The sequence below is a fragment of the Antennarius striatus genome, chromosome 18 (assembly GCF_040054535.1).
Source record: "Antennarius striatus isolate MH-2024 chromosome 18, ASM4005453v1, whole genome shotgun sequence".
Taxonomy (NCBI): Eukaryota; Metazoa; Chordata; class Actinopteri; order Lophiiformes; family Antennariidae; genus Antennarius; species Antennarius striatus.
This window is the reverse complement of record NC_090793.1, coordinates 417,560-444,952: the sequence shown is the minus strand read 5'-3', so window position 1 is coordinate 444,952 and position 27,393 is coordinate 417,560. Positions and strand designations below refer to the sequence as shown.

General features: G+C 53.5%; 2 protein-coding genes across 3 annotated transcripts; both read right to left on the bottom strand.

Annotated features, from left to right (window-relative positions):
• Window positions 1-154: 154 nt before the first annotated feature.
• col6a1 (collagen, type VI, alpha 1) lies at window positions 155-19,281 on the bottom strand. Its single transcript, XM_068341156.1, has 35 exons — window positions 19,050-19,281; window positions 18,411-18,540; window positions 17,737-17,937; window positions 17,504-17,663; window positions 16,296-16,409; window positions 16,112-16,132; window positions 15,217-15,237; window positions 15,095-15,139; window positions 14,965-15,018; window positions 14,745-14,789; window positions 14,395-14,421; window positions 14,285-14,311; window positions 12,833-12,877; window positions 12,699-12,752; window positions 12,379-12,441; window positions 12,248-12,310; window positions 12,118-12,171; window positions 11,983-12,018; window positions 11,845-11,907; window positions 11,680-11,742; window positions 9,822-9,884; window positions 9,564-9,626; window positions 9,408-9,458; window positions 8,836-8,871; window positions 8,624-8,686; window positions 5,440-5,505; window positions 4,548-4,583; window positions 4,325-4,361; window positions 4,193-4,201; window positions 3,964-4,097; window positions 3,282-3,388; window positions 2,162-2,348; window positions 1,908-2,079; window positions 1,789-1,818; window positions 155-1,691 (listed from the first exon to the last, which is right to left on the bottom strand). Exons 1-35 carry the CDS (start codon window positions 19,132-19,134, stop codon window positions 1,087-1,089), a joined length of 3,030 nt encoding a protein of 1,009 aa, XP_068197257.1. The 5' UTR covers window positions 19,135-19,281; the 3' UTR covers window positions 155-1,086.
• Window positions 19,282-20,362: 1,081 nt separating this feature from the next.
• Window positions 20,363-26,728, bottom strand: LOC137612523 (zinc finger protein 11-like). Of its 2 annotated transcripts, none has more exons than XM_068341082.1 (10): window positions 26,495-26,728; window positions 26,133-26,390; window positions 25,988-26,060; window positions 24,787-25,915; window positions 24,102-24,304; window positions 23,912-24,004; window positions 23,127-23,222; window positions 22,930-23,040; window positions 22,729-22,858; window positions 20,363-22,396 (listed from the first exon to the last, which is right to left on the bottom strand). In XM_068341082.1, exons 4-10 carry the CDS (start codon window positions 24,797-24,799, stop codon window positions 20,580-20,582), a joined length of 2,463 nt encoding a protein of 820 aa, XP_068197183.1. In that variant the 5' UTR covers window positions 24,800-25,915; window positions 25,988-26,060; window positions 26,133-26,390; window positions 26,495-26,728; the 3' UTR covers window positions 20,363-20,579. The 2 variants fall into 2 exon arrangements, with proteins under 2 accessions (XP_068197183.1, XP_068197184.1); XM_068341083.1 differs by having other exon boundaries at window positions 22,753-22,858.
• Window positions 26,729-27,393: the final 665 nt, after the last annotated feature.

Genomic DNA, 27,393 nt, shown 5'->3' with positions numbered 1-27,393 from the left:
TGCTATGCTAACGGTCATGTGTCTTGATGCAATGCTAACGGTCATGTGTCTTGATGCTATGCTAACAGTCCTGTGTCTTGATGCTATGCTAACAGTCCTGTGTCGTTATGCTATGCTAACGGCTGTGCTAAAGGGACAGACAGGTGGACACAGGTGGGTTCAGGGACCTTTATTGGAGGAGCTCTTAAACACGACGAGGTTTTGTCCTCAGGTAAAAACATCTTCTTTAAAACATGGAGGCCGATACGCTAATGCTAATAGCACCACAGGGACAGTACAGTGACACGCCCATGACATCACAACGGGAGGCGGGTGTGATTGGTTCCTACATCAGCTCCCGCCTCACCGTTGGAGCATGAAGTTGTGTGTGTGTGTTTGTGTGTGAGTGTGTGTGTGTGTGTGTGTGTGTGTGTGTTAGCCGTGAACTCGTGACCCCGGCACAACTGTTTAGGGACCGCCGCCCGAGGCTACACGTGAATTATCAACCCCCCCGCACCGATACATGTAAAGAATGAGCACACACGTGTGGATCCAGGTGCCCCCCCCCAGAACCAGGTGAGGTGCTGACGGGCTGGGGGGGTCTAGATGAACCCGTGACCCGCTGACGGACGACAGGACAGAGGAGAGTGAACGACGCTTCGGTCCTGGAGGGACAGTTAACCTTGCGACCCCCCTGTGACCCCCCTCGTGACCCCTGTTTGACCTCTGCTGGTCAGGAAGACGAGTCCAGGCTAGCTGGAGGCTAGCCGGACGACACCTGAGTGGAACCCAAACGCTCGACTGCTGGCTCTCCAGGACCGAAGCGACGTCACAGGCAGGAGTTTTTTTACCCTCAGCGTCGCCTGCAAGGCAGCGCGACCTTCCAGCTACAAGCGTCGTCATCTGAGCTAATGCGTTAGCTTAGCATGTGGGAGGGGTACAGCGAGAAGCTGCCTTGGAGGAAACTTGGGGTAAAAAAACCCACGTGGTGGGCGGCGCCCTTCCTTTTGTCTGAAGGTGAACTGGACGCCGCTGCGTAACTGGGTGGGACTGATACTGGGACTACGGGTCTAAAGCGTGTTGGTCCTGCCGGGGGGGGGGGCGCGCTCAGGACATGGACACCCTGCGGGACACGGTCTGGTAGAGGACGCCGCGGAGCAGCGAGGGGTAGTCGGGGACGCGGAACAGGTGTCGCTGAGCGTAGGTGATGTCGTCCTGGCGGCCGCGGCTCACCAGCGTGCGCAGGTGGGCCTCGTTCACCTGGCTGCCCACGGCGACCACGAACAGCTCCACGCCGGCGTCCGCCACCTCGCGCACGCGCTTCTCCAGCACGGCCTCGGTGACGGCCTGGGAGCGCCCGTCGGAGAACAGCACCAGCTTCTTGCGCCCCCCGGAGGCGTCGCCGCGCCCCCGCAGGCTCCTGACGGCGAACTCCATGGCCTCCAGCACGTTGGTGCCGTCGTTCTGGAAGGCCGCCTCCTCCAGGCGCTGCGACAGCAGCGTCAGGTTTGCGGTGGGGGCCTGCTCCATGCGGGCGGTGCGGCTGTACTGGGCCACGCCCACCCTGACGGAGGCTCCGCCCCTCCTCTCGGCCGTCAGGAAGCGGTCGGCCAGGCGGCGCACGAACGTCTTGCTGGTCTCAAAGTTCTTCTGGCCCACGCTGGCGGAGCTGTCCATCATCACCAGCACGTCGGTGCTGTCGGAGAACGAGACTGGAACAGACGGGGGGGTGGGTCAGGCGCCGCCGCGTTAGCGTTAGCATTAGCATCAGCATCACATGTAGCATGTAGCATCAGGGAGCAGACTTACTGGGACACTTGTAGTCCGGGCAGCGCTTATCTGTGGACAGAAGGACAGTCAGGTGATGGGGTCAGGTGACGCCTGAATGGGGCGGGGTGGGGCGTGGGGGTACGGGGGGCGGGGCTCACCCTGGCAGATCTTGGCCGTCAGGTTCTGCAGGAAGGAGTCATCCAGCAGCTCGGCGAAGTTGTCCAGCACGAAGGAGAAGCCCGGCTTGGGGTCGCTCTTGCAGACCACCTCCTCCAGCTGCTCCTGGTTGGGCTGCCGGCTGGAGTAGTCCCTCACGCCCAGCCCGCCCACCTGAGGGCGGGGACACGGGTCAGCGTGGTGAGGGGCGGGTCGGCGCCGACGCTCAGGACGAGCCGGGGGCATACGCACTCACCCGGACGTTTTTACCACACAGGGTGCTGAGGGGCACCGGGTCCCGTCTGGTGTCGGAGCGCCCGTCCGTCAGGACCAGCACCACCCGGTTCTCCTGACGCATCAGCTGGATGGTGTTGGTCAGGGCGAAGTCCAGCGCCTCCCCTGTGTAGGTGGCCTCCGCCAGCCAGCGCAGGTCCCTCACCGCCCTGAGGAGGACCGACACGTTAGCATGGAGTCAGAGTCAGGTTTAGAGTCAGAGTCAGGTTTAGAGTCAGGTTTAGAGTCAGAGTCAGGTTTAGAGTCAGAGTCAGGTTTAGAGTCAGAGTCAGGTTTAGAGTCGGGTTTAGAGTCAGAGTCAGGTTTAGAGTCAGGTTTAGAGTCAGAGTCAGGTTTAGAGTCGGGTTTAGAGTCAGAGTCAGGTTTAGAGTCAGAGTCAGGTTTAGAGTCAGAGTCAGGTTTAGAGTCAGGTTTAGAGTCAGAGTCAGGTTTAGAGTCGGGTTTAGAGTCAGAGTCAGGTTTAGAGTCAGAGTCAGGTTTAGAGTCAGGTTTAGAGTCAGAGTCAGGTTTAGAGTCAGGTTTAGAGTCAGAGTCAGGTTTAGAGTCGGGTTTAGAGTCAGAGTCAGGTTTAGAGTCAGAGTCAGGTTTAGAGTCAGAGTCAGGTTTAGAGTCAGGTTTGAGTCAGAGTCAGGTTTAGATTAGGAGTCAGGTTTAGAGTCAGGTTTAGAGTCAGAGTCAGGTTTAGAGTCGGGTTTAGAGTCAGAGTCAGGTTTAGAGTCAGAGTCAGGTTTAGAGTCAGAGTCAGGTTTAGAGTCAGGTTTAGAGTCAGGTTTGAGTCAGAGTCAGGTTTAGATTCAGAGTCAGGTTTAGAGTCAGGTTTAGAGTCAGAGTCAGGTTTAGAGTCAGGTTTGAGTCAGAGTCAGGTTTAGATTCAGAGTCAGGTTTAGAGTCAGAGTCAGGTTTAGAGTCAGGTTTAGAGTCACAGTCAGGTTTAGAGTCACAGTCAGGTTTAAAGTCAGAATCAGGTCAGATGGACACACACACACACACACACACACACACACACACACACACACACACACAGACACACACACACACACACAGACACACACACACACACACACACAAACACACACACTCACTGTTTGAAGTCGGTCAGGCTGCCCACGTTGCCCCCCAGCATCACGGCCTCCTGGGCCCGAGAGCCGCTGTACTGAACCACACTGACCCGCGACTCGTTACCGGCAAACTGCAATGACACGCTACGTTAGTGTGTGTGTGTGTGTGTGTGTGTGTGTGTCTGTGTGTGTGTGTCTGTGTATCTGTGTGTGTGTGTCTGTGTGTGTGTCTGTGTGTGTGTGTGTCTGTCTGTCTGTGTGTGTGTGTGTGTCTGTGTGTGTGTGTGTGTCTGTCTGTGTGTGTGTGTGTGTGTGTGTGTGTGTGTGTCTGTGTGTGTCTGTCTGTCTGTGTGTGTGTGTGTGTGTTTTCTTCTGGTCACACCCATCCTGACTAATTAAATCCAAACAGGAAGTGAGACGATGTTGTTTTTTCATTCAGGTTCTACGTTCAGTTCATTCCTTGCAGACGGTCTTCAGTGTTTCAGACTAAATCACATGATGTAACATGTTAGATAAACATTAACTATCATATAAAATGTTACATTAATGATTATACATTAAATAATACATGTAATTAATCATGATTATTCTTACCATAAAAATCATAATTAATGATGAGAGAACCATTGACTTATTCTAATGATGGTTCTTATTGTTGTTTTTGTGTTGTTGTGTTGTTGTTGTTGTTGTGTTGCTATGGTTACACCTTGACTTGCTGGTCTTTCATCAGCCTGTCGATGACGGTGATGATGAAGTCTTTGGCGAGGGCGAAGTTGGCGGCGCCGATGCTCTCTGAGCTGTCCACGATGAAGGCCAGGTCCAGGGTGGCACACTTACACTCTGGACACACACACACACAGACACACACACACACACACACACTCGTCACACACACCAGAGGACACACAGGAGGACGATGGTGGACGTGAACTCACCACAACACGCTGGAGGAGAGAGAAACACAGATCAGGTAAGTGTGTGTGTGTGTGTGTGTGTGTGTATTTGTGTGTGTGTGTGTGTGTGTGTGTGTGTGTGTGTGTGTGTGTGAGTGTGTGTGTTTCCCTTACAGCACAGTTTCATGATAATGTCCAGAATTTCACATTCCTGCAGCGGGAGGCGGAGCATGTCAGGGGGCGGGGTCAGACGTTACATGGTGTTCCAGGCGGTATGACGACGCCCCGATGGTTGGAGGTGGGGCAACATGAAAAGAGAACAGAGAGGTGACCCTGAGCCACTGGGGGGCAGGTTGGGGGTTCAGACCCCTGGTGGTCCACAGACGGTGATACTCACGTCGGTTCCTGCTGGTCCAGGAGGCCCCGGGGGCCCCTGAGGAGGAGGAGGACAAAGGAGTGAGGAAGGCTGGCTTCATTTCATCTGCATTAAAGACGTGGACCCCGTCCCACTGTAACCCAGAACCCCCCCGGTGGAGAACCCACATCCTCCCCTCGCCGTTCCCCTCGCTGCCGTCGCTCCGGCGGCGGCGGGGGGAACATCTGGTTCGTCTTAACGGACATTAAAGTCGGTTTAGGAGCGTCCACATCCACAGACGGGGGGGAAGGGGAAGAATCCGACATGAAGGGCTGTTCAGGGTGGGGGGGTGGAGGAAGAGGAGAAGGAGGAGGAGGAGGAGGAGGAGGAAGAGGAGGAGGGGGGGGGGGGGCTGACAGAGAGCAGGGGGGTGTGAACGGGTCGGGTCGAAGGCCTTGAAGTGATGTTTTCCAGCAGAAGTTCTGTCTGAAACCTGTTTAACTTTAAATCCCTGCCAGCCAATCAGAGGAGCCCCTAACATCAACAGAGACAGAGCTATCTGGACTGACTGGAGCTGTGATTAATCCGCTTTAATCCGCTTTAATCTGCTTTAATCCCAGCGATGACGTTCAGACTAAAATCAGAACATCAGTGTAACTGTCCATTTACTTATGTCCACCAATGAAAGGAGAGAACACCCCCCCAGATGTGTCTGAACCTGTACACACACACACACACACACACACACACACACACACACACACACACACACACACTCAAACACACACACACACACACACACACACACACACACACACACACACACACACTCACACACACACACACACACACACACACACACACACACACACACACACACACACACACACTCACACACACACACACACACACACATAATTAGACGTGTTATTACCGCGCTGCCCTCAGGTCCTCGGTGACCTTTGGCTCCTTTTGGTCCTGGGGGGCCAGGTTCGTTGTTCTGTGAAAAGAGGAAAAGATCGGATGATTAGTGAGGGGGGTCAGGGGGTGTGAGGGTGTCAGGGGGGGTGAGGGGGTCAGGGGGTGTGAGGGGGTCAGGGGGGGTGTACCTGTCCAGATGTTCTTTACCTGAAACACCTTCAGAAAGAACATGCATGCAAAGCAGAACCAACAAGACATAACAGGCTGGTCAGCAGTCTGGAACATACATCACGTGTGTAACATACCATGTATGTAACACACACGATGTATGTAACATATGATGTATGTAACATATGATGTATGTAACATATGATGTATGTAACATATGATGTATGTAACATATGATGTATGTAACATATGATGTATGTAACATACATCGTATGTAACACACATGATGTATGTTCTAGACATGATGTTTAATACTTAATAACTAGAAAGTCAGCCAAGTTTTAGTTTCCAGGGAAACACAACACCAGATGGGTTAAAACATAGACCAGAGTGTCATCAGCGTAGAGATTATGGATTAGAGATAGATGATAGATTATAGACAGATAAATTATAGATTATAGATTATAGACAGATAAATTATAGATTATAGATACATAGACTATAGATATATTATAGACAGATAGATTATAGATTATAGATATAGATACATAGATTATAGATTTTAGATACATAGATTATAGATATATTATAGACAGATAGATTATAGATTAAAGACAGATAGATTATAGACAGATTATAGACAGATTATAGATACATAGATTATAGACAGATTATAGATACATAGATTATAGATAGATTATAGACAGATAGATTATAGATATAGAACCTTTTTCCATTTCTCTTCATATTTCTCCTTCTTTCCTTTCCTTCCTCTTCTTTTCCTCCTGCTGCTCCGTCAGCATCACCCCCCCCCCAGACTCACGTTAGTCCCTATTCCCACTCCCCTTCCGTTCTCAGGACTAATCTTTTGAGGAATGACTCAGTGCATCAGAGACTTTTCCAGAGGCTGTGTTCTGGTCTGGATCCAGAGCAGCTGCTGCTCCCTGAAGCCACTGCCGATTGATCGGCGATCACGTCCAGACATAGAGCGGAACCTGATAATCAATTAGGGAGGTGTTGGCCCCCGTTAAAGGTTTGAGACATGGACAGCTGCTGGACGCCACCGAGGACCGGACGCAACGCAGTGTTTACCCTACAACAACCCCACAACCGCTGGGACGCACGCATCAGAGGCGTGGCCCAGACAGGAAACACACCCGTATCTGCTCTCTGATTGGACGATACTCACACCGGACAGGACAGACACACACGCTAGCACAACTGGCAAAGATGCTAGCACAACACACACACACACACACACACACACACACACACACGCACACACACACGCACACGGATCCCATTACTACATGGACTTCAAACACTGACGTTAAACCGGAGCTGGTTTCTGTTGCCGTGACGACAGACCAGATGTGGGCGGTCCACATGTGGACATTATCATTCCAGAGCCACAGATTAATGGACGTGTCAGGGGGTGTCCCACCTTTACCTTTTCTGACCCCCCTCATCTGTAATCTCTGTGCCCCCTGGCCAGGGGTCAAAGGGCAGCGTGAAAGTATTCTGCCCAGAATTCTACTGGGTCTGCGGCGTTCCTGCTGCCTGCCAGTCCAAACCCAGGGCAGCGACAGAATGAAGTTACTGTTCTGAGAAAAAGATATAAAAGACCAGAGGGATGGGGCCTGGGGGGGGCCGGACCACAAAGGAATCCTTCTTCAGCGTGTTTATGAGACCGACACGACCACTTCTTGTTGGAGCTGCGCTCTGACATTATGGGATGCTTCCCTTAGAGGGAATCAGAGGAGCAGACTGTTAGCTTAGCATCCAGGCTCCGGTAGGACACCAGTGTGAACACTGAACCCAGGGGATCTCAGATTAACATCAGGAATCTAGATTATCTCTGAGCAGGAGAGGAAAACATGTCCACAACTCCTCTGTGGAAACCTTCTGTAAAAACGCAGCTGTTGCCCCGGAAACGGTTTGTTTCAGAACATTTAATGTTTATTCCTGCAGCCGAGGCCCAGAGAGGATTTATGTTTGAGTCCAAACTGGTTTCCTTCAAAGAGGAACCAGAGGAATCAGTACCAGATTAACCCTAATTTAACCCTAACCCCATCACGTGATTGGTTCAGATTCTGCTCTCCGTCTCATTGGCCACGCCCTCTCACCTGTCAGACTACCTTCCTCCTTCCTGTGTCTCTCCAGTTCATCCTGTTTGATGGAATCCAGGCCCCCCAGCCTCGGCAGAGTCATCGGCCACCACCGTCACCAGTAGACTGGACAGAACTTTATTGATCTCTCATCTCTACGACACCAGTCTTTACCACCTGGCTGAGGATTCTGGGTATTTATTAGCGCTGCAGAACACCTAGCAGCTGTTTGGACATGCTGCTGCGACAGGGGGAGGAGCAGAGGGGCTGATGGGTAAACCACACACACTCTGTAATCCCCCTCTGCTCTACGTCTTGACGAGAGGTAAACCGACCTGACACCCGACATCCAACGCTGGTGAGGGCGGGGGGGGGGGTGGGGTGGGGGGGCAGAGAAGCACAAACATGTGGTGGAGTGTTTACGTCGTCCAATGGGACGCGTTCCCTCCACTGTAAACACCAGCCAATCAAAGTAGGGGTCAAAGGGTTAACGCTGCCCGCCACACGGACACGGATGACACACACACACGCACACACACACACACACACACACACACACACACACACACACACACACACACACACACACAGCCTGATGAAGTCCTTCCTGCTCATTTCCTGGTATCCTTGACAACGACATACACACAGCTGTGAGAGCTCAACATCCAAACACACACACACACACACACACACACACACACACACACACACACACACACACACACACACTCGTCTTCAGAGAGAACGGAGTGTGAGAGCAGGGTGGCAGGATGATGGAGGACGAGAAGAAAGGTGGAATGACGTCTCTGAGGTGAAACAGAGTCGTGTTAAAGTCTCCGTGAAACGACGCCGTGACTCACTTCCTGTCGGCGCCGCCAAGAAGATAAAGAGAGAATAGAGGAGGGGGGGAGGGGGACTCACGTCAGGGCCTGGGTCTCCTGGATCTCCGTCGTCTCCTTTGGGTCCAGGGGTTCCTTTGCTGCCCTGAGGGTCACACACACACACACACACACACACACACACACACACACACACACACACACACACACACACACACACACACACACGACCGGTGAACACAGAGGAAACAGGAAGCAGTTCAGAGCCTCAAAACAGCTGGGGGAGAGACTTACCGGCTCACCAGGGTCTCCACGGGGCCCCGGGTATCCCTAGAGGAGACACGCATGTTCAGAAAATCTAATGTCACATGAGGCATGACACGACACGACATAACATGACATGCCATTACATAACATTACATGACATAACATGACACAACATAAAACAACATGTCATAACGTAACATGACATGCCATGATGTAAAATGACATAACATGGCATGACATAACGTATCATGACATGACACCATGACACAACACAACACAACATGACATGCCATAATGTTACATTACATGACATAAAATGTCACAGCATACCAGAAAATGACACAATGTATCATGACATAACGTATTTAAGTCGTGATGACATAACATGGCAAAACAGACATGTCATAACGTAACATAACATGACATGACACAACACGATATAACACATGACGTGACACTATACGATACGATATAACATAACAACAGGACATAACATAACGTGACATGGCACAACACAACATAGTGTAACATGACATAATGTACCATGACATGACACGACATAACATGACATAGCGTGCATTAACTACATTAAAACTCACCTGGAAACCAGGACAACCTGCTGTACCGTTTCCTGCAACGCCATCTTCACCCTGAGAGTCAGAAAGAATGAGGCTTACGGATTTTTACACACACACACACACACACACACACACACACACACACACACACACACACACACACACACACACACGTACCCTCTCCCCCATCTGGCCTCTGTCTCCAGGAGCTCCTTTGATTCCTCTCGGCCCTTTGGGTCCCTGGGAGAACAACCAGAGATCATGTGACCATGTGACTTGTTTACATTTGGAGCTCATCAACATGTTATTTACGTGTAAACAAACACGTCCACATGTGGCTGCGTCCTGGTGGGCGGAGTCTGAGCTCCTCAGCCTCCACAGCCTTAACTCTTCATGAGGGACTCAACACACATGCAGATGACAGCTGGAACTCACTTCTGGTCCTGGGGGGCCTTCGTCCCCTCGGTACCCAGGAGATCCCACCTTCCCAGCCTCGCCCTGGAAAACAACCACGGCGTTAATGAGCGCCGGTAAAAACATCCAGCTGGAGCAGTCAGTAAAAACCCATCCAGCTGAAACAGTCAGTAAAAACCCGTCCAGCTGGAGCAGTCAGTAAAAACCTGTCCAGCTGGAACAGTCAGTAAAAACCCGTCCAGCTGGAACAGTCAGTAAAAACCCGTCCAGCTGAAACAGTCAGTAAAAACCCGTCCAGCTGGAGCAGTCAGTAAAAACCCGTCCAGCTGGAGCAGTCAGTAAAAACCCATCCAGCTGGAGCAGTCAGTAAAAACCCATCCAGCTGGAACAATCAGTAAAAACCCTTCCAGCTGAAACAGTCAGTAAAAACCCGTCCAGCTGGAACAGTCAGAAAAAACCCGTCCAGCTGAAACAGTCAGAAAAAACCCGTCTAGCTGAAACAGTCAGAAAAAATCCGTCCAGCTGGAACAGTCAGTAAAAACCTTTCCAGCTGAAACAGTCTTTAAAAACCTTTCCAGCTGAAACAGTCAGAAAAACACCATCCAGCTGAAACAGTCAGTAAAAACCTTTCCAGCTGGAACAGTCAGTAAAAACCCTTCCAGCTGGAACAGTCAGTAAAAACCCGTTCAGCTGAAACAGTCAGAAAAACACCATCCAGCTGAAACAGTCAGTAAAAACCTTTCCAGCTGGAACAGTCAGTAAAAACCCTTCCAGCTGGAACAGTCAGTAAAAACCCGTTCAGCTGAAACAGTCAGAAAAACACCATCCAGCTGAAACAGTCAGTAACTGAAGAGAGAAAACCTGAAACCAATTAATCTGGATCTAATCAGCTGATGAGAGCCAGACGGCGCCGCCTCCCTTCAGACCCCGCCTCCCTTCAGACCCCGCCTCCCTTCAGACCCCGCCTCCCTCTCCACTCTCAGCTCACGTGAGTCTCTGAACACACGTGTGACGCTGGAACAGAAGCCTCACACGTCCTGAGCTGACGTGTTCACTATTGAGGTCACACATTATTTTGGCTCGGTCTCCCGTCTTGAGGTCCAACAGAAACGTAGCCACGCCCCTCTGTGATGTCATCACATCCTGACGTGAAGGAGGGAACTACTTGCTCAGCCTGTTAGGAGACCGTTAACGGTTGCAGGACGTCGTCCAAACCGCCAACGCCGTGTGACTCACGTTTCCTGTGGTTGACAGTAAGCTAGCAGGAGCTGTTAGCGGTGGTTAGCGGCGGTTAGCGGCGGCGCTAGCTGTAGGACCGGACCCGTCAATGCTCTGGTGCTCCTGACAGATGATCAGGTGGGCGTGGCCCGGCCAGGTGATGATGATGATGATGATGATGATGATAATGATGATGGTGATGATGATGATGATGATGATAATGATGATGATGATGATGATGGTGATGATGATGATAATGATGATGATGATGATGATGGTGATGATGATGATGATGATGGTGATGATGATGATGATGATGGACGTGGTTCTTTTGGTTCAGGCAGCACAAAGACGCCTTTCAGCGCTCTGACATTATTCTGACGCCAGGGGCCTCGTTCGCCGCTGAGGTTTGGCCCCGCCCCAAAGAACAACTGAGTCAGAGGGGAAAGAGTGAGGAGGGGGGGCGGTCCCCCCCGCTTCTGTGTGGGCCAGTCGCCGTGGGAACGCTCCTTCTCTTCCTCCGCTGGAAAAAATCTGGATGCTGCCAGGGAGGAAGGAGGGCGTGTCCTCCTGGGGGCGGCGCCCACGGACAGCGAACAGCTAAACGGCTAACAAGCTAAGCGTGTGAGGTGTGTGTGAGGTGTGTGTGTGAGGGCCTCACGGGGTCTCCGTTGGGGCCCACCGAGCCCTCCCGCCCCTGTTCTCCACGGGGCCCCGGCTCCCCCTGTGGGCAGAAGCAGAGCGTGTGACATCAGAGGCGTTAGCGTCGCACCGCTAGCAGCTGGACCAATCACCTCCCGGGTGTCACCAGAGGCCCCCGGCTTACCAGCTCTCCTCTTGGGCCCCTGTTGCCACGGGAACCCTGCTCTCCTTTCTCTCCGATCACGCCCTGCGAAGGATTTCACACACATCAGACGGGACGCGGCGGCGACGCCTCACCTTAAAGGGACAGTAACGTCTTTACCCTCTCTCCTCGGGGGCCGTCAGGTCCGGGTGCGCCCTGGAACACACACACACACACACACACACACCGTGACGTTACACACACCGCCACACAGCAGCGAGCGTTGTGGCGTGCTCAGGTGATGTCATCGCTTACATCATCGCCGCGCTCGCCCTTGTCACCGTTGTTTCCAGGAGGGCCTCGTTCTCCCTGAGACACACATCAGAACACACCCGTTACATTCCTGACTTCCTGTCCATCACTCGCCACTTCCTGTTGTTCGCACCTGAGGGCCCAGGGGGCCGTAGTTTCCGGGTCTTCCTGGTTCGCCAGCGCGTCCAGAATCGCCCTGAAAGAGACCGGAATGAGTCGGGACACGATTAAGAACGCACCCCGGCCCGGGTCGGAGGGGGGTACCTTAGCTCCTTTGGATCCGAACGGACCCGGATCTCCTTTTGGTCCCAGGTCTCCTTGTAAACCCTGAATCAGAGCAGAGTGTCAGAGTGTGTGTGTGTGTGTGTGTGTGTGTGTGTGTGTGTGTGTGTGTGTGTGTGTGTGTGTGTTAAACACATCTAAACACATCGGTGTGGAACTGGTACGGATCTCAGGATCCAGAACCAGCTGCACCAGTGGCTAGCAGCTAGCGGCTAATTTGCCAATGCATCTGAGGGGGCGTGTCCCTGCAGGGCGTGTCACTGGTGATTGGGTCTCTGCTTGTGATCGTTAGGAGAACTCACATCGGATCCAGGGGATCCTTTACAGCCCGGAAGACCTGGAAACCCGGCTTCACCCTGAGGGGGAGGAGCAGAGACGTTATCCAGAGAGGAAGCAGACGGTCGCCATGACGACGGGGGGCGGGGTCGCAGCTCACCTTACGGCCATCAGTTCCATCACGACCGCTGTGACCTTTGTCTCCCTGGAGAAGAAACAAAAACGTGAGTCCAGAGTCCAGAACTAGAACCAGAGTCCAGAGTCTAGTGTCCAGAGTTCACAGTCTAGAGACCAGAATCCAGAGTCTTGTGTCCACAGTCTAGAGTCTCGTGTCCAGAGTTCACAGTCTAGTGTCCAGAGTTCACAATCTAGAGACCAGAATCCAGAGTCTCGTGTCCAGGGTCTAGAGTCTCATGTCCAGAGTCTAGAGTCTCGTGTCCAGAGTTCACAGTCTAGTGTCCAGAGTTCACAATCTAGAGACCAGAATCCAGAGTCTAGTGTCTAGAGTTCAGAGTCTAGTGTCCAGAGTTCACAGTCTAGAGACCAGAATCCAGAGTCCAGAGTTCAAAGTCTAGTATTCAGAATTCACAGTCTAGAGACCAGAATCCAGAGTCTTGTGTCCACAGTCTAGAGTCTAGTGTTCAGAGTTCATAGTCTAGAGACCTGAATCCAGAGTCTATAGTCTAGTGTCCAGAGTCTAGAGACCAGAGTTCACAGTCTAGAGACCAGAATCCAGAGTCCAGAGTTCAGAGTCTAGTATTCAGAATTCACAGTCTAGAGACCAGAATCCAGAGTCTCGTGTCCACAGTCTAGAGTCTAGTATTCAGAATTCACAGTCTAGAGACCAGAATCCAGAGTCTCGTGTCCACAGTCTAGAGTCTAGTGTTCAGAGTTCACAGTCTAGAGACCAGAATCCAGAGTCCAGAGTTCAGAGTCTAGTGTCCAGAGTTTAGTCTAGAGACCAGAATCCAGAGTCTAGTGTCCACAGTCTAGAGTCTAGTGTTCAGAGTCTAGTGTCCAGAGTTCACGGTCTAGAGTCTAGTGTTCAGAGTCTAGTGTCCAGAGTTCACGGTCTAGAGACCAGAATCCAGAGTCTAGTTTCCAGAGTTCAGAGTCTAGAGACCAGAGTTCACAGTCTACAGACAAGAATCCAGAGTCTAGTGTCCAGAGGCTAGTGTCCAGAGTTCAGAGACCAGAGTTCAGAGTCTAGAGACCAGAATCCAGAGTCAAGAGTCTAGAGTCCAGAGTCCAGAGTCTAGTGTCCAGAGTTTAGAGACCAGAGTTCAGAGACCAGAGTGTAGAGGCCAGAGTGTAGGGACCAGAGTACAGAGTCTCGAGTCCAGAGTCTAGAGACCAGAGTTCAAGGTCTAGAGACCAGAATCCAGAGTCCAGAGTCTAGAGACCATAGTCCAGAGAGCAGATTACAAAGTTCAGAGTTTAGACATGAGAGTCCAGAGTCTAGAGATCAGAGTTCACAGTCTGAAGTCCAGAGTTCAGAGTCATGAGACCAGAGTCCACAGTCCAGAGACCAGAGCAAAGAGATGAGAGTCCAGAGTGTAGAGACCACAGTCCAGAGTCCAGATTCCAGTCCAGACTATAGTCTAAAGCTCACCTTGAAGCCTTTGTGTCCTCGTTCCCCCTGCAGAGAACAAACATCATGAGTCAGACACACCCAACTAACTCTGACCGTTGCCTCAAGGAATTCTGGGATGTGTGCATTACCTTCTCTCCTCTGCCGCCGCGATCTCCCTGCAAACACAAACACACACATGAGCATCAGATATCACACACACACACACACACACACACACACACACACACTGCTGATCTAGAGTCAGCATCTTCTTTTTCCACGGCAACTTATGACAACCTTCCTTCTAAAGACTCCTCCATGATTGGAGGGCGTGTCGTCACCTGACCAGCGTGGTGGACGCTGCTTCAGATGTCGTCCTCAGACGACTCAGGAGAGAAGGATCCAGAATTCATCAAAGATCCAGATCATCACCTGGTTCTAGGGTTCCTGAGACACCTGGGAACCAAACACCCCACCTAGGAAGACGAGGGTACCCTACCTTCATCCCGCTGTAGCCGACAGGACCAGGGTCTCCAATGCTGCCCTGTAACACACACACACACACACACACACACACACACACGCACACACGCACACACGCACACACACGCACACACACACACACGCACACACACACACACACGCACACACACACAGCGTGAGTTGATCTGGATGAAGCTTCAGCCTGGACCCCCCCCCCGCTCACTGGCGCCACCTACCATCGCTCCAATGTCTCCTTTCTCTCCAGGCATCCCCGGGCGTCCCGTTTCACCCTGGGGGAGAGAAGGCGGAGTTTAGTGGTTGACCGCTGGGGGTGTGTCCAGCTGCTCTCACGTCACATGACCTCACCTTAGCTCCAGAGTCTCCGTCTGGTCCCTTGGGTCCTCCTGAGGCCTGCAGACAGAAGTGGAGGTGAGTCTGTGCTCTGACCCCAGGTCAGTGGGGGGGAGCAGGGGGCGGGGGGTACTTACGTTACAGTCGAACGAGCAGCACTGCAAGAGAAAGAACAGATGGTGAGCAGGGGGCGGGGCTATGTGTGTGGGGCGGGGCTACAATCAGCTGGAGACAACTACTTCCTGTCAGGTGACAGCAGGACATCAGTCTGTCGTCTAGCAACCGACCGACTGACGACCAGATAGCTGTGTGTGTGTCAGCTTCCTGTGGCCCCCCACCACACACACACACATACACACACACACACACACACACACACACACACACACACACACACACAAACACACACATACACACACTTTCCTGTGTATACAATATTTTAGTTTAGTTTACAGTAGATAGCCCAAGTAAAAATCCAGCTAACGGGAAGCAGCGTTAATAAAGTTAATAAATTAATAAAATGAATATGTTACCAAGGTCTATAGTGAATAAATTTTATCAAATTTAAAAAGTTGATAAAATTAATAAAGTTCATAAATAAAGTTAAATTAAACAAATAAAATAAAGTTAACAAACTTGATAAAACAATAAAATTAATTTTAAAAAGTTAATGAAATTAATTAAGTAAAAAAATTGTTAAAATGAATAAGGTTAATTAAGTCAATACAGTTAATAAAATTTATAAAAATTAAGTTAATAAAACCAATACAGTTATAAAATTAATAAAAGTTAATAAAGCCAATGAAGTAATAAAATTAGTAAGTTATAAATGTTTAATATAATTGATAAAGTTAATGAAGTCAATAGAAATAGTTAACTTTATAAAATTCATGAAATTAATATAATTAATAAAATCAATGAAGTTAATCAAATTAATAAAGTTTAAAAAGTTGATATAATTAATAAAGTAAATTAAGTTAATAAACATGCATGTAAAAACTGTCTTTTATCAATATCAGAAGAGGAACTTACAGTGTCTTTGGTCTCATTTGTCTGAAAGAAAGGAAAAATAAATGGATGTTAGTTAAAATAAGAGAGGAGAGGAGAGGAGAGGAGAGGAGAGGAGAGGAGGAGAGGAGGGGAGAGGAGAGGAGAGGAGGAGAGGAGGGGAGAGGAGAGGTGAGGAGAGGAGAGGAGAGGAGGCCAGTGGACCTACAATCATGTCTATGATGGTTCTGATGGTTCCCATCTTGGTGGATCTGGACTCGTCAGCGGCCGTGAAGTTCTGTCTGTAGTTCTGGTCGGTGGCGATGAGGGAGAGACGGGTGTCCTGAGAGAAAGACAGAAGGCGTCACCCAACAGTGGGGGTCACCCAATGGGGCGACACCCAATGGGGCGTCACCCAATGGGGGGTCACCCAATGGGGGGTCACCCAACAAGGGTCCCCCAATGGGGCGACAACCAATGGAGCGACACCCAATGGGGCGACACCCAATGGGGCGACACCCAATGGGGCAACACCCAATGGGGCGTCACCCTATGGGGGGTCACCCAATGGGGGGTCACCCAACAAGGGTCACCGAATGGGGCGTCACCCAACAGGGGTCACCCAATGGGGCGTCATTCAACGGGGTGTCAACCAACAGAGCTTCACCCAACAGGGGTCACCCAATGGGGCGTCATTCAACGAGGTGTCAACCACAGGCCGTCACCCAACAGGGGTCACCCAATGGGGTGTCACCCAACAGGGGTCACCCAATGAGGCGTCATTCAACGGGGTGTCAACCAACAGAGCTTCACCCAACAGGGGTCACCCATTGGGGCGTCATTCAACAAGGTGTCAACCACAAGCCGTCACCCAACAGGGGTCACCCAATGGGGCATCACCCAACAGGGGTCACCCAATGGGGCATCACCCAACAGGGGTCACCCAATGGGGCGTCACCCAACAGGGGTCACCCAACGGGGCGTCACCCAACAGGGGTCACCCAATGGGGCATCACCCAACAGGGGTCACCCAATGGGGCATCACCCAACAGGGGTCACCCAACGGGGCGTCACCCAACAGGGATCACCCAATGGGGCATCATTCAACGGGGTGTCAACCAGAGGCCATCACCTAACAGGGATCACCCAGTGTGGCGTCACCCAACGGGGGTCACCCAATGGGGCGTCACCCAACGGGATGTTACCCAATGGGGCATCATTCATTAACGTCTTTGGCCATTAGTGACATCACTCTTTTCCATCTAAGCCCCGCCCACTTCACCACAAACAAACAAACAAACATGATGGAAACAAGGAATCCTATTGGTCAAACCAACAGGAGCACCAGAACCGTTAGCATGAACTACTTCCTGTGTGTGAGCAGAGGGCGGGGCCTGTGCGCTGAAGCCCCGCCCCCCAGTGGACGGCGTGTGTCACCTCTTGGTCGGGGGAGATGGCGACGGCGAACACTTTGACCCCGTGCTGCTTGGCCTCGTTGGCCGCCTCCTGCACGCCGCCGCACGGCTCCTTGTAGCCGGTGATGGGGTGTCCGTCCGTCACCACCACGATGTACTTGTTGTCATGGTAATGGGAGCCCCTGTGGACACACACCGCTCAGTGACGCTGGCGTTGGCGTGACGCGGTGCGCCGGCGCGTGGGCGGGGCCTCACCCGATCAGCAGCTCGGCCAGCCCCCTCTTGATGGCGCAGTCGGTGTAGGTCCCCTTCCCGATGTAGTCGATGGCGTTGATGTCGCTCTTCAGCGCCTGGCGGTCGGTGGACAGGTCGCTCAGCTCGCGCACCAGGATGACCTCATCGCTGTAGTGCAGCGCCCCCGAGTTCCACGTCAGCACGCGGTCGCAACGGTGGCGTCTGGGGGGCGGGGTTAGAGACGGGAGGGGGGGCAAACAGGAAGTTACTATGGTTACACACCCGACACGCCCGTTTTTATCCTCATGATCAGAGCCCAGTGACCCCAAAGAGGTCATCTGATGGGTGTGTCCAGAGGGGCGGGTTTCATGTAGCCACGCCCACCAGTGATGTCACAGTGAACCACAGTACACTGGTGTCAATACAGCAAGGAGGTGTGTGTGTGTGTGTGTGTGTGTGTGTGTGTGTATAGGTGTGTGTGTGTGTAGGTGTGTGTGTGTGTGTGTGTAGGTGTGTGTGTGTGTGTATAGGTGTGTGTGTGTGTAGGTGTGTGTAGGTGTGTGTAGGTGTGTGTGTGTGTGTGTGTGTGTGTGTGTGTGTGTGTGTGTGTGTATGTATGTGTGTGTGTGTGTGTGTATGTATGTGTGTGTGTGTGTGTGTGTGTATGTATGTGTGTGTGTGTGTGTGTGTCTTACACATTCTTCAGCTCATCAATGAAGCGATTGGTGAAGGATTTGATCTGATCGATGTAGAAGTTTGGAGGTTTCTGTCTGAGGGCGACGCTCTCAGACGTGTCCAGAACGAAGAACAGGTCGACGGGACAGTCTGTCAACAAACAAACAAACAAACAAACAAACAAACAAACAAACAGCTGTCAACACAAACAATCCAACCAACACCTGAAATCCATTCAGTCACACCTGAACAGGTCGGGGGTCAGTGGGCGGAGTCTGTTCTCACTAGACAGGACTAGGCCTCCATCCATCCATCATCCATCCAATCATCATCCATCCAATCATCATCCATCCAATCATCCATCCAATCATCATCCATCCAATCATCATCCATCCATCCATCATCCATCCAATCATCATCCATCCAATCATCCACGCCTAACTGTCTGTTCTGATTGGTCCAAACAGAGGCCCTGGATCAGGGCTGCGTTCCGTTCTGCTCCTGACCCCCCCCCCCCCCCCCAGCCGTCGCTGCGTCTTTAGGGGGTTTGAACATCTGGAGCGAAAATCCGCTCACTAACAGTGACGTCACACATCCGAACACACACCGGACCCGGTCGGTACCGGGACCGGGACTCCACACCTTACCCGCAAACTTACCCGCAAACTTGCGCCTGAGGTCCTGCGTCTGCGCCGCGGCCATCAGGACGCCGCAGAGCGCGAGGAGAGTTCTGAGCGTTTCCATTGGCTCCTCAGCAACAACACGAACACAACACGGCGCGAGCCCCCGAAGAACCGAACCGAACCGAACCTCCGACCCGAGCCGGTTCCGCTGCGCCCGACCGGACAACTGGTGCAGCCGCTGCAGTCTGGGGGACGGACCGGAGCGCGCAGAGGAGGGCCGGCGGGCACGCGCCCGGTGAGGGAGGGGGAGGAGTTCACGCGCCTCTCACCCCGGGACGCGCGCGGACAGATGTGGCCGCTTCCTTAAAAGGATCCGTGGGGACGGGGGGACGCGCACCCGCGTGCAGGACGGCGCGTGCACGCGGGGAAGAGGGGTCAACGTGATTGATGTGAGGACACGTGATCACAGGTGAAGCTGCAGGTATGCGGCGTGACGTCACGCGCGTGAAAAACCCACACGTGCACGAAAAAACCAAAAAGCCGGCGCGTGGGAGAAAGTTGAGAAAGTTGAATGAGAAACAGATGGAGGTTCTGGTTCTGGTGGGGGGGCTGGCTCCGACCCGGAGGGGGGGTCCTTCAGCAGCGGGTGGAGCCACAGCGACATCTAGCGGCCCCCCCGGAGCGGGTTTCAGGCTGCGTGACGCGGATCTTCCATGGAAGGAGCCACGGGGTGGATGGGATGGGGGGGGGGGCAGTTTTACAGTTGCTGTGGACAAAAACTTCTATAGTCCTTTTGTGGGGCTGAGGGAGGGGCTGGAGTCAGAGTTTCCACTGAGAGCAGCCAGAGTGGGGGGGCTGGGGGGGCATCTGGTAATGATCTGTGTTTATGAACAAGCGTTCCCTGGAAGTCAGTCCTCTTTCTGGTCGGGGGGGGGGGGTCTTTGTACCAGTCTCCAGACATACATCAAATCATTAGGAATTCATGATTCAGCATTTTATGACCCCCCCCCCCACACACACACTCCTACAATGAGCAGCTGGGACTGACATTAAATTACAGGTACGCCCCCCCCCAGGTGGAGATTCAGTTTGCCCTGAAAACACACACTCCCTGTCGTTTCCATGGGAACTCCGAGTTACTCTGGGAGGGGGGACGGAACTGCGACTGTCCCCAGATACCCCCCCGCCCCAGAGACATTAAACTTTACGACCACACAGACCCGCTACTGGTTCTGGTTCTGGTCCAGACCCGGGTCTGTGTGGCTCTGATTGGTCCACTCTGGATCAAAGGCCACGCCCACCAGCGCTTGGATACGAGGGATCAATCACAGGACAACCAACCAATCAGGGAGAAGCTCTTTTAATGTGAAACATCAGCACAGAGGGGCGGGGCTTAACACCCACCAACACCAATCAGGAGAGAAAAGAGTATTTACACATTTAACCCTTTAGGTTCAGGTCCGATGGGCGGAGCCTTCACAGGAAGGAGGGCCGGCGGACACTTCCTGTTCCCGGCGGGGTCAAAGTTCAACCGGTCACGGTGTTTAAAGTGTCTTAAGGTCCTGCTCAGCTCATGTGGGCGTGGCTCTTCAGGTGCCTCCTCAGGTGGTTGAGGCAGGTGTAGGTCTTGGGGCACACCTGGCAGCGGTAGGGCCGCACCCCCGAGTGGTTGAGGGTGTGCTGCTTCAGCACGCTGCCGTCGGAGAAGGCCTTCCCGCACTGGGCGCACACGTACGGCCGCTCGCCCGTGTGCACACGCATGTGCACCGTCACCTTGTGCGCCATGGTGAAGCCCTTCCCGCACACGCCGCACTTGAAGGGCCGCTCGCCCGTGTGGGTGAGGCGGTGGGTGCGCATCGCCCCCATCTGGGAGAAGGCCTTCCCGCAGTCGGGGCACACGTGGGGCTTCTCGCCCGTGTGCACACGCGTGTGGCTGCGCAGCCCCCCCGCCGTGGAGAAGCACTGGGAGCAGTGGGTGCACTGGTACGGCCGCTCGCCCGTGTGCGTGCGCATGTGCTGCTTCAGGTCGTAGCGGTTCCTGAAGCCCCGCCCACACACGGGGCAGCCCTCGGGGCGCTCGTCGCTGTGCCGCTGCTCGTGATTGGTCAGGCACTTCTGGGACAGGAAGCTCTTCCCGCAGGCGCGGCAGCGGTACGGCCGCTCGTGGTCGACGCGCTGGTGGCGCTTCAGCTCGCTGATGCCGGGGAAGGTGCGCTCGCAGTAGCGGCACCTGAAGCGGTGGTGGGGGGCGTAGGGCAGCTGGTGCTCCCCCACCTGGTGGTTCCTCAGCAGGTGCGCCATGCGGAACGCCTTCCCGCAGTGCGAGCACTCGTAGCGCGCCAGCAGCTGCACGCACTGGTGCCGCACGCGCTCGTGCAGCGAGCGGAACAGGCTGCCGCAGCGCGTGCACACGTGGGCGGCGCCCGGGCACTTCCTCTTCCTGTGGGCGGACAGGTGCGCCTCGGAGCGGAACGCCTTCCCGCACTGGGAGCAGCGGTACGGCTTCACCGCCGTGTGGAAGCGCTGGTGCTCCAGGAACTCGAAGCGGTACTTGAAGCTCCGCCCACACAGGGGGCAGTTGTGCGTCAGGCGCCCCCGGGGGTACGCCGCTTTGACCGACGCCTTCTTGGCGGCCTCCCGGCGCCCCGTCGGCCCCGCCTCCAGGTGGCGCTGCTGGTGTTTGCTCAGGCAGCGGGGGGAGATGAAGCTCCGCCCACACTGCTCACACCCGTAGGGCTTGTCGTGGTCCACCCGCTGGTGCTGCTTCAGCTCCCCCAGGCCGGGGAACCCCTCCCCACAGTGGCTGCACTTGAACAGGCGGGCGTGGGCGTGGCTCAGCAGGTGCTCCTTCAGCCCCCCCGCCTTGGGGAAGCTCTTCCCGCACTGGCCGCAGTCGTGGCTCCGCCCACGCTGGGGGCAGCGGTGCCTGAACTTGTCCCTTGAGGTGGGGAAGCTGCCCCCGCACCTGACGCATGGGTAGGCGGCGTTCTTACACTTGCGGAGGCGGTGCCCCCCCAGCAGGGCGGCGGTGCGGAAGGAGCGGCCGCACTGGGAGCAGCCGTAAGGCGCCGCCCCCCCGTGAAGCCGCCGCCGGTGCTCCAGCAGCGCCGAGCGCTGGCCGAAGGTCTGCACGCACTCGGGGCACTTGTGCTGCCCCCCCGACGGCCGCTGCTTCCTGCGCAGGGGGGGTGGCGCCTCGGGTGGTTTGGGGGATTCTGGGTAATCGGCAGAGGTGGAGGGGTGGGTGGACAGCTCCTCGTCGAACATCACCATCTGGGGGGCGTCGGCCTCGTCACAGCCGCCGGGGTGGGACGGGATGGCCACCTCCAGGGAGGGGGGCAGGCACAGCGACGGGATGAGGAGGTCGTCCGACTGGAAGGGGGCTGCAGGAGGGGGGAGGAGTCATTATGATGTCATAGTGATGTCAGCGCCCCACCCGTCCCCTACGTACCCACGCTGCCCCGCCCACCCGTCCCCTACGTACCCACGCTGCCCCGCCCACCCGTCCCCTACGTACCCACGCTGCCCCGCCCACCCGTCCCCTACGTACCCACGCTGCCCCGCCCACCTGTCCCCTACGTACCCACGCTGCCCCGCCCACTTGTCCCCTACGTACCCACGCTGCCCCGCCCACCTGTCCCCTACGTACCCACGCTGCCCCGCCCACCCGTCCCCTACGTACCCACGCTGCCCCGCCCACCTGTCCCCTACGTACCCACGCTGCCCCGCCCCAGCTTGCCGTGACACTGTTTGGTCTGCAGGAGGAACTTCAGGTCGTCTCCGTGGGACACACACTGCAGGTACTCCTCCAGGACTGCGGGGGCAGCACTGATCCAGGACGCCGTCTACACAAACAGACGCTGTGAGTCTCCGCCCCCCCAGACGTCCTCCTCTGGCTCCTCCCACCTGTCCTCACCTGCTTAAAGTCTGGGACGGGCAGCAGCTCCTCCAGACGGGAGAAGAACTCACACACCAGCGTCTCCAGCGCCGTGTCGAAGTCCGGCCCGTACTCCACCGGGAACACGTTCTGTCACACGGAGGGACACATGAGGGACATGTGAGCACACGGCCTCACCGGATCAGTCCACGTGAACACGTGTAACGCGTGTGAACCTTCAGGAAGTGCTCCCTGCCGTCCGTGTCCTCGATCAGGCCCTGAACCAGCTTCATGAAGTTCGCCTCCGGAGCCTCCATGACGGGGTCGCTGGTCTGGGGCGGGAACAACACGCATCACACACGTGACAGATGGGGGAACATCAGACAACACGCATCACACACGTGACAGATGGGGGAACATCAGACAACACGCATCACACACGTGACAGATGGGGGAACATCAGACAACACGCATCACACACGTGAGACATGACGGGGCATCATGTGTAGACCGAGGTGAGGAGGTTCTAGAGGGGAACGTTCACTATGACCTCCAGGTTTGACCTCCAAAACTTCCCTTCTGGTCACATGATCTTGTGAAGTTCTTTCAACAGTTTTTGCACAAACGACAGAAATGGTGAAAAAATTGAACTCATCGTTCTGCAAAACATTCACAGACACGTTAGAAACACGTCCTGAGTGGTTCCTTTAATCCAGACCCCCCCAGCTTTAGCCCCCTGCTCACAGTCAAACCAGCCGTGATGAGTTAGCTGCACACGCTAACACGTGTGACAACAAACACGCCATAAAGACGGTACTGGATAAACGCTGGAGTCGTCCAGAACCAAACGTCCTTGTTTACATTTGTTTTCCTTCAGGTAAATAAGGACTGTTTCCATGGTAACATGATTTCCCCACAGGGGTCAACAGAGCCCCACCTCGTCCCGTCTGATCTGCCCTGGGGGGACCGGGGCTCTGGTGCCCCCCCCCAGCACCAGACTAACTCCTGGAGCTCCACTCACCTCCTCCAGGCAGGACGTCTGGATGCGGTTCAGGTGCGTCTCCACCGCCTTCAGGTCCTCAGGGTGTTCAGAACGCAGCAGCTCCAGGGTCGTCTGGGGGGGGGGACCATCAGGGTCAGGTCACCAGGACCCGGATCCATTCATCACATGCATGGGGGTGGGTCATGTGTCTGTGTGTGGGGGGGCTCACCCTGGCCCTCAGGCCCAGCGACAGCAGCCTCCCTTCTCTTTTGCTCATCAGTTCAGGAACCGCATCTGTTACCATGGAGACGAACTCCTCCAGCTTCCCGTAGTGCTGGATGTTCCGCTGCCGGACCACCTCCCACATGACGGCCGACATCAGGCGCAGGGGGGGCACCAGGAGCGCCAGGGAGGACAGGGGGACGCTGAACTCTGGAGACACGGAAGACCCGTTAAAGCACCGGCTAACGGGACGGCTGTGCTAACACGTTAGCCATGCTAATACCACGTGGTTAGCCGGGGGGGGGGATGCCCAGCTGTGAGGAACAGCCTTATAGGATGAAGCTAACGCTAATGCTAACCACTCAGCGGACAGGCTAACAACACAAGCTAGCTGCGGACATGTTGGAGCTAAGCGGCTAACTAGCTAAGGGGCGCTTTAATCAGAAGAGCCACAGGCCGGCAGCTTCCGGTAAACGTTCAACACAACCCGGTTGTCTGTGTTAGTGCCCCGGTGTGCTAGGCTAACGGTAGAGTAGCCTCTCCGCTCACGCGCTGCTGGGGTAAAACAATCCGCGTTCCAGGGATTAGTCGCGGCCTGCAGCGCCTCGGCTAGCCGTTAGCTTTAGCCACAACAGGAGCCCCGGATCCGGTTCTACCGGGTTTACCGGCGGCTTTACCGGGCCGACACTCACCCATGTCGCTCATGGCGGAGTTATTTCACCGCTACGGAGCTGAAGTCACCGCAGCGGAGCGCCGCTCATGCTTCCGGTTAGCATAAACCAGCTAGCCGCGCGCGAGGCCCCCGGCGCCAACTTCTTCCTGAAACGCGGAGTTCCGCCGCGCTGAGCCGGCAGCGGCTCGGGGTGCGCTTGGTTTGCTTCACGGCGCAGTCCGGAGGAGACGACTGCTGTTGAAGAGACTGTAACCCCGCAACGTGCCGCCCCCCCGGGACGGTTTAACGGGTAAATCTACAAAGACACGTCACGTGGATGTTTGGACTAAAAACAAACCGTGTTTAGACAAGATAAAATGTATTTTATTTATCACAAACTCGAAAACTTAAAGAAAACATTTATTTAGGAAAAAAACGGATTTAACATAAATACAAATGTTTGAATGAGCTTTGAAAAAACGTTAAAACTTTGTTGTCCCTTGTTGTAGAGATGATTTTGAAAACATTTATTGAATTGCTTTATTTAATATTTGACCAAATGCTTCATGAATAGAAATTCTGCAGCTCAAATAAACATGAAATTTCACAAATAGTCTAATTTAGATTTGTTTTTTTCTTTTTAGAGATTTTTTATAATCTCTTGTCAAAGATTACAATAAAAACAAATCTATTAATACATTAATTCAAACACTGCCAAGCCAAGTGAATGTAAAAACTTGACACCATCTTAAAATAGTGTAATTTTTCAGACTTTAATTTAAAGCAAACAAAAAAACCCTGATCCACTTGTTGATGATTTAGGCAAAAAATATTTTTTGTAAAAAAATGACTTGGGCAGTTATTTTAAGAAGGTGATCTATAATATTGTGAATGAAGTAAACAGGAAATGAAGCGCCTTCTGGTTGTGTTAACGGTTGCTCAGACGACTTTGGCCCTGCAGACGTCAGCGGGTGTGTCACTGGCTCTGCATGTCGCTGTGGGTCCTCAGGTGTCTCCTCAGGTGGTTAACGCAGGTGTTGACCTCTGGACACTGCTGACAGGCGTGGGGTCGAACCCCTGAATGACTCAGGGTGTGTGTCTCTTCAGCCCGCTGCCTCGTTAAAACCCGTGTGGGAGGGTATTTCAAGAGCAGCGAGGTCTGGATCCACCTGTCAAGTAAAATCTAACATCAACAACAACTGAAAATACTTCTGACATCCTGGGTTAAAGCTGTTTCTCACCTGTGTGGCTCTCAGGAGTCAGGAGGTCAGGGGTCAAACCCGTGTGAACACCAGCGTCTCCAGACGTTAACATCTGGAAGAGTCAGAACATTTAGATCATTGCATTTCTGTTGAAGTTCTACTGTGTTTAGGTTCATCACCTCACCTCGGCCCTCATCAGGGCCCCCATCTGTCGCCCGTCAGGAGGTCAGGGGTCACCCCGGCCTCCAGCGACATGAACCCCTCCACCTGCTGGTAGGGGCTGATGCTCCTCAGGTCAACCACCGTACACACCACAGCTGACGTCATCCGTAGCAGCAGGAGGGGGGGGCAGGAGCCTCAGGCAGGAGGGGGGCGTTTGGAGGGGCATCGTGACGTCACAAACAGGTAACAGCCTGAAGCTGTAGTCTGGTAACTTTCCGCACTAACAGTAGGATTTATTATTTATACATTTTTAAACATAACTCAGTAATGTGGGTTTATTTTATATATTTTATAGCAGGGATAAATATATAGAAATAAACTCACAGAATCGGAGAGCAGAGCTAAGTTGCTGTTAGCCGTGGGGCTAACAACTAAAGCATCCACTGAACACGAACACGATCCGTGTTCCTCCCCGGCAGAAACGGGACAGCTGGACCGACACCGGGGACCCGGTACCGACACAGATAACCCTTGTTCTACCGGCACCCGGTCCAAAAACTAACTTTAAACCAGAACCATACTCCCGTTCGCTGCGAGCCGCCGCCGAGCATCACTTCCGGGTTCTTCTTCTTCGTCTGATTTTCATCGGAGCGTCACGGAGATTTGTCGCCACCTACCGGTTCCCAGAAGAACAGCGTCAGATAACGGATCACTCTTACGTCATTCAATAGAATCTGAAAACATTTTGACAATCTTGTAAAAATAATTTAAAAAAAACTTGTTATTTCACCAATATCTATAAATTTAAATCTATTGATTTTTGATTGATTTTCCCATTTTCACCACATCCTCCTGTGTCGCGCCTGGTATGTCATGTATGAGTTTATTCATCAGACTGTAGAGGTTCACGTCCCCTTGGCGGCGATGAAAGCCTTCTGACCGGAGCGGGGGGGGGGTCGGTTGGTTCATCAGGGAGGGGAAACCATGTGACCAGACGGACTCATCAGACCATCTGGACGATGGACTCCAAGTAAATCCCTGAGCGACAGCAAGGCCTTCTGGGACCTAAAGGCTGTTTCCTGTTCCTGTCAGGGCTGACGGTCGTGTTTGTTCTGGGGAGGCCGACGCCCACTTTTACCTGGTCACCAACAGCCAATCAGACAACAGAGGGATAAAAGTTTTGAGGAAAGTCAAGAAAGCCTGGATTGGATATAAACTTTATTATTTCCATACGTTTATAAATTTACAAACATAAGGAATAATGTATGTAATGTAGTTTATAT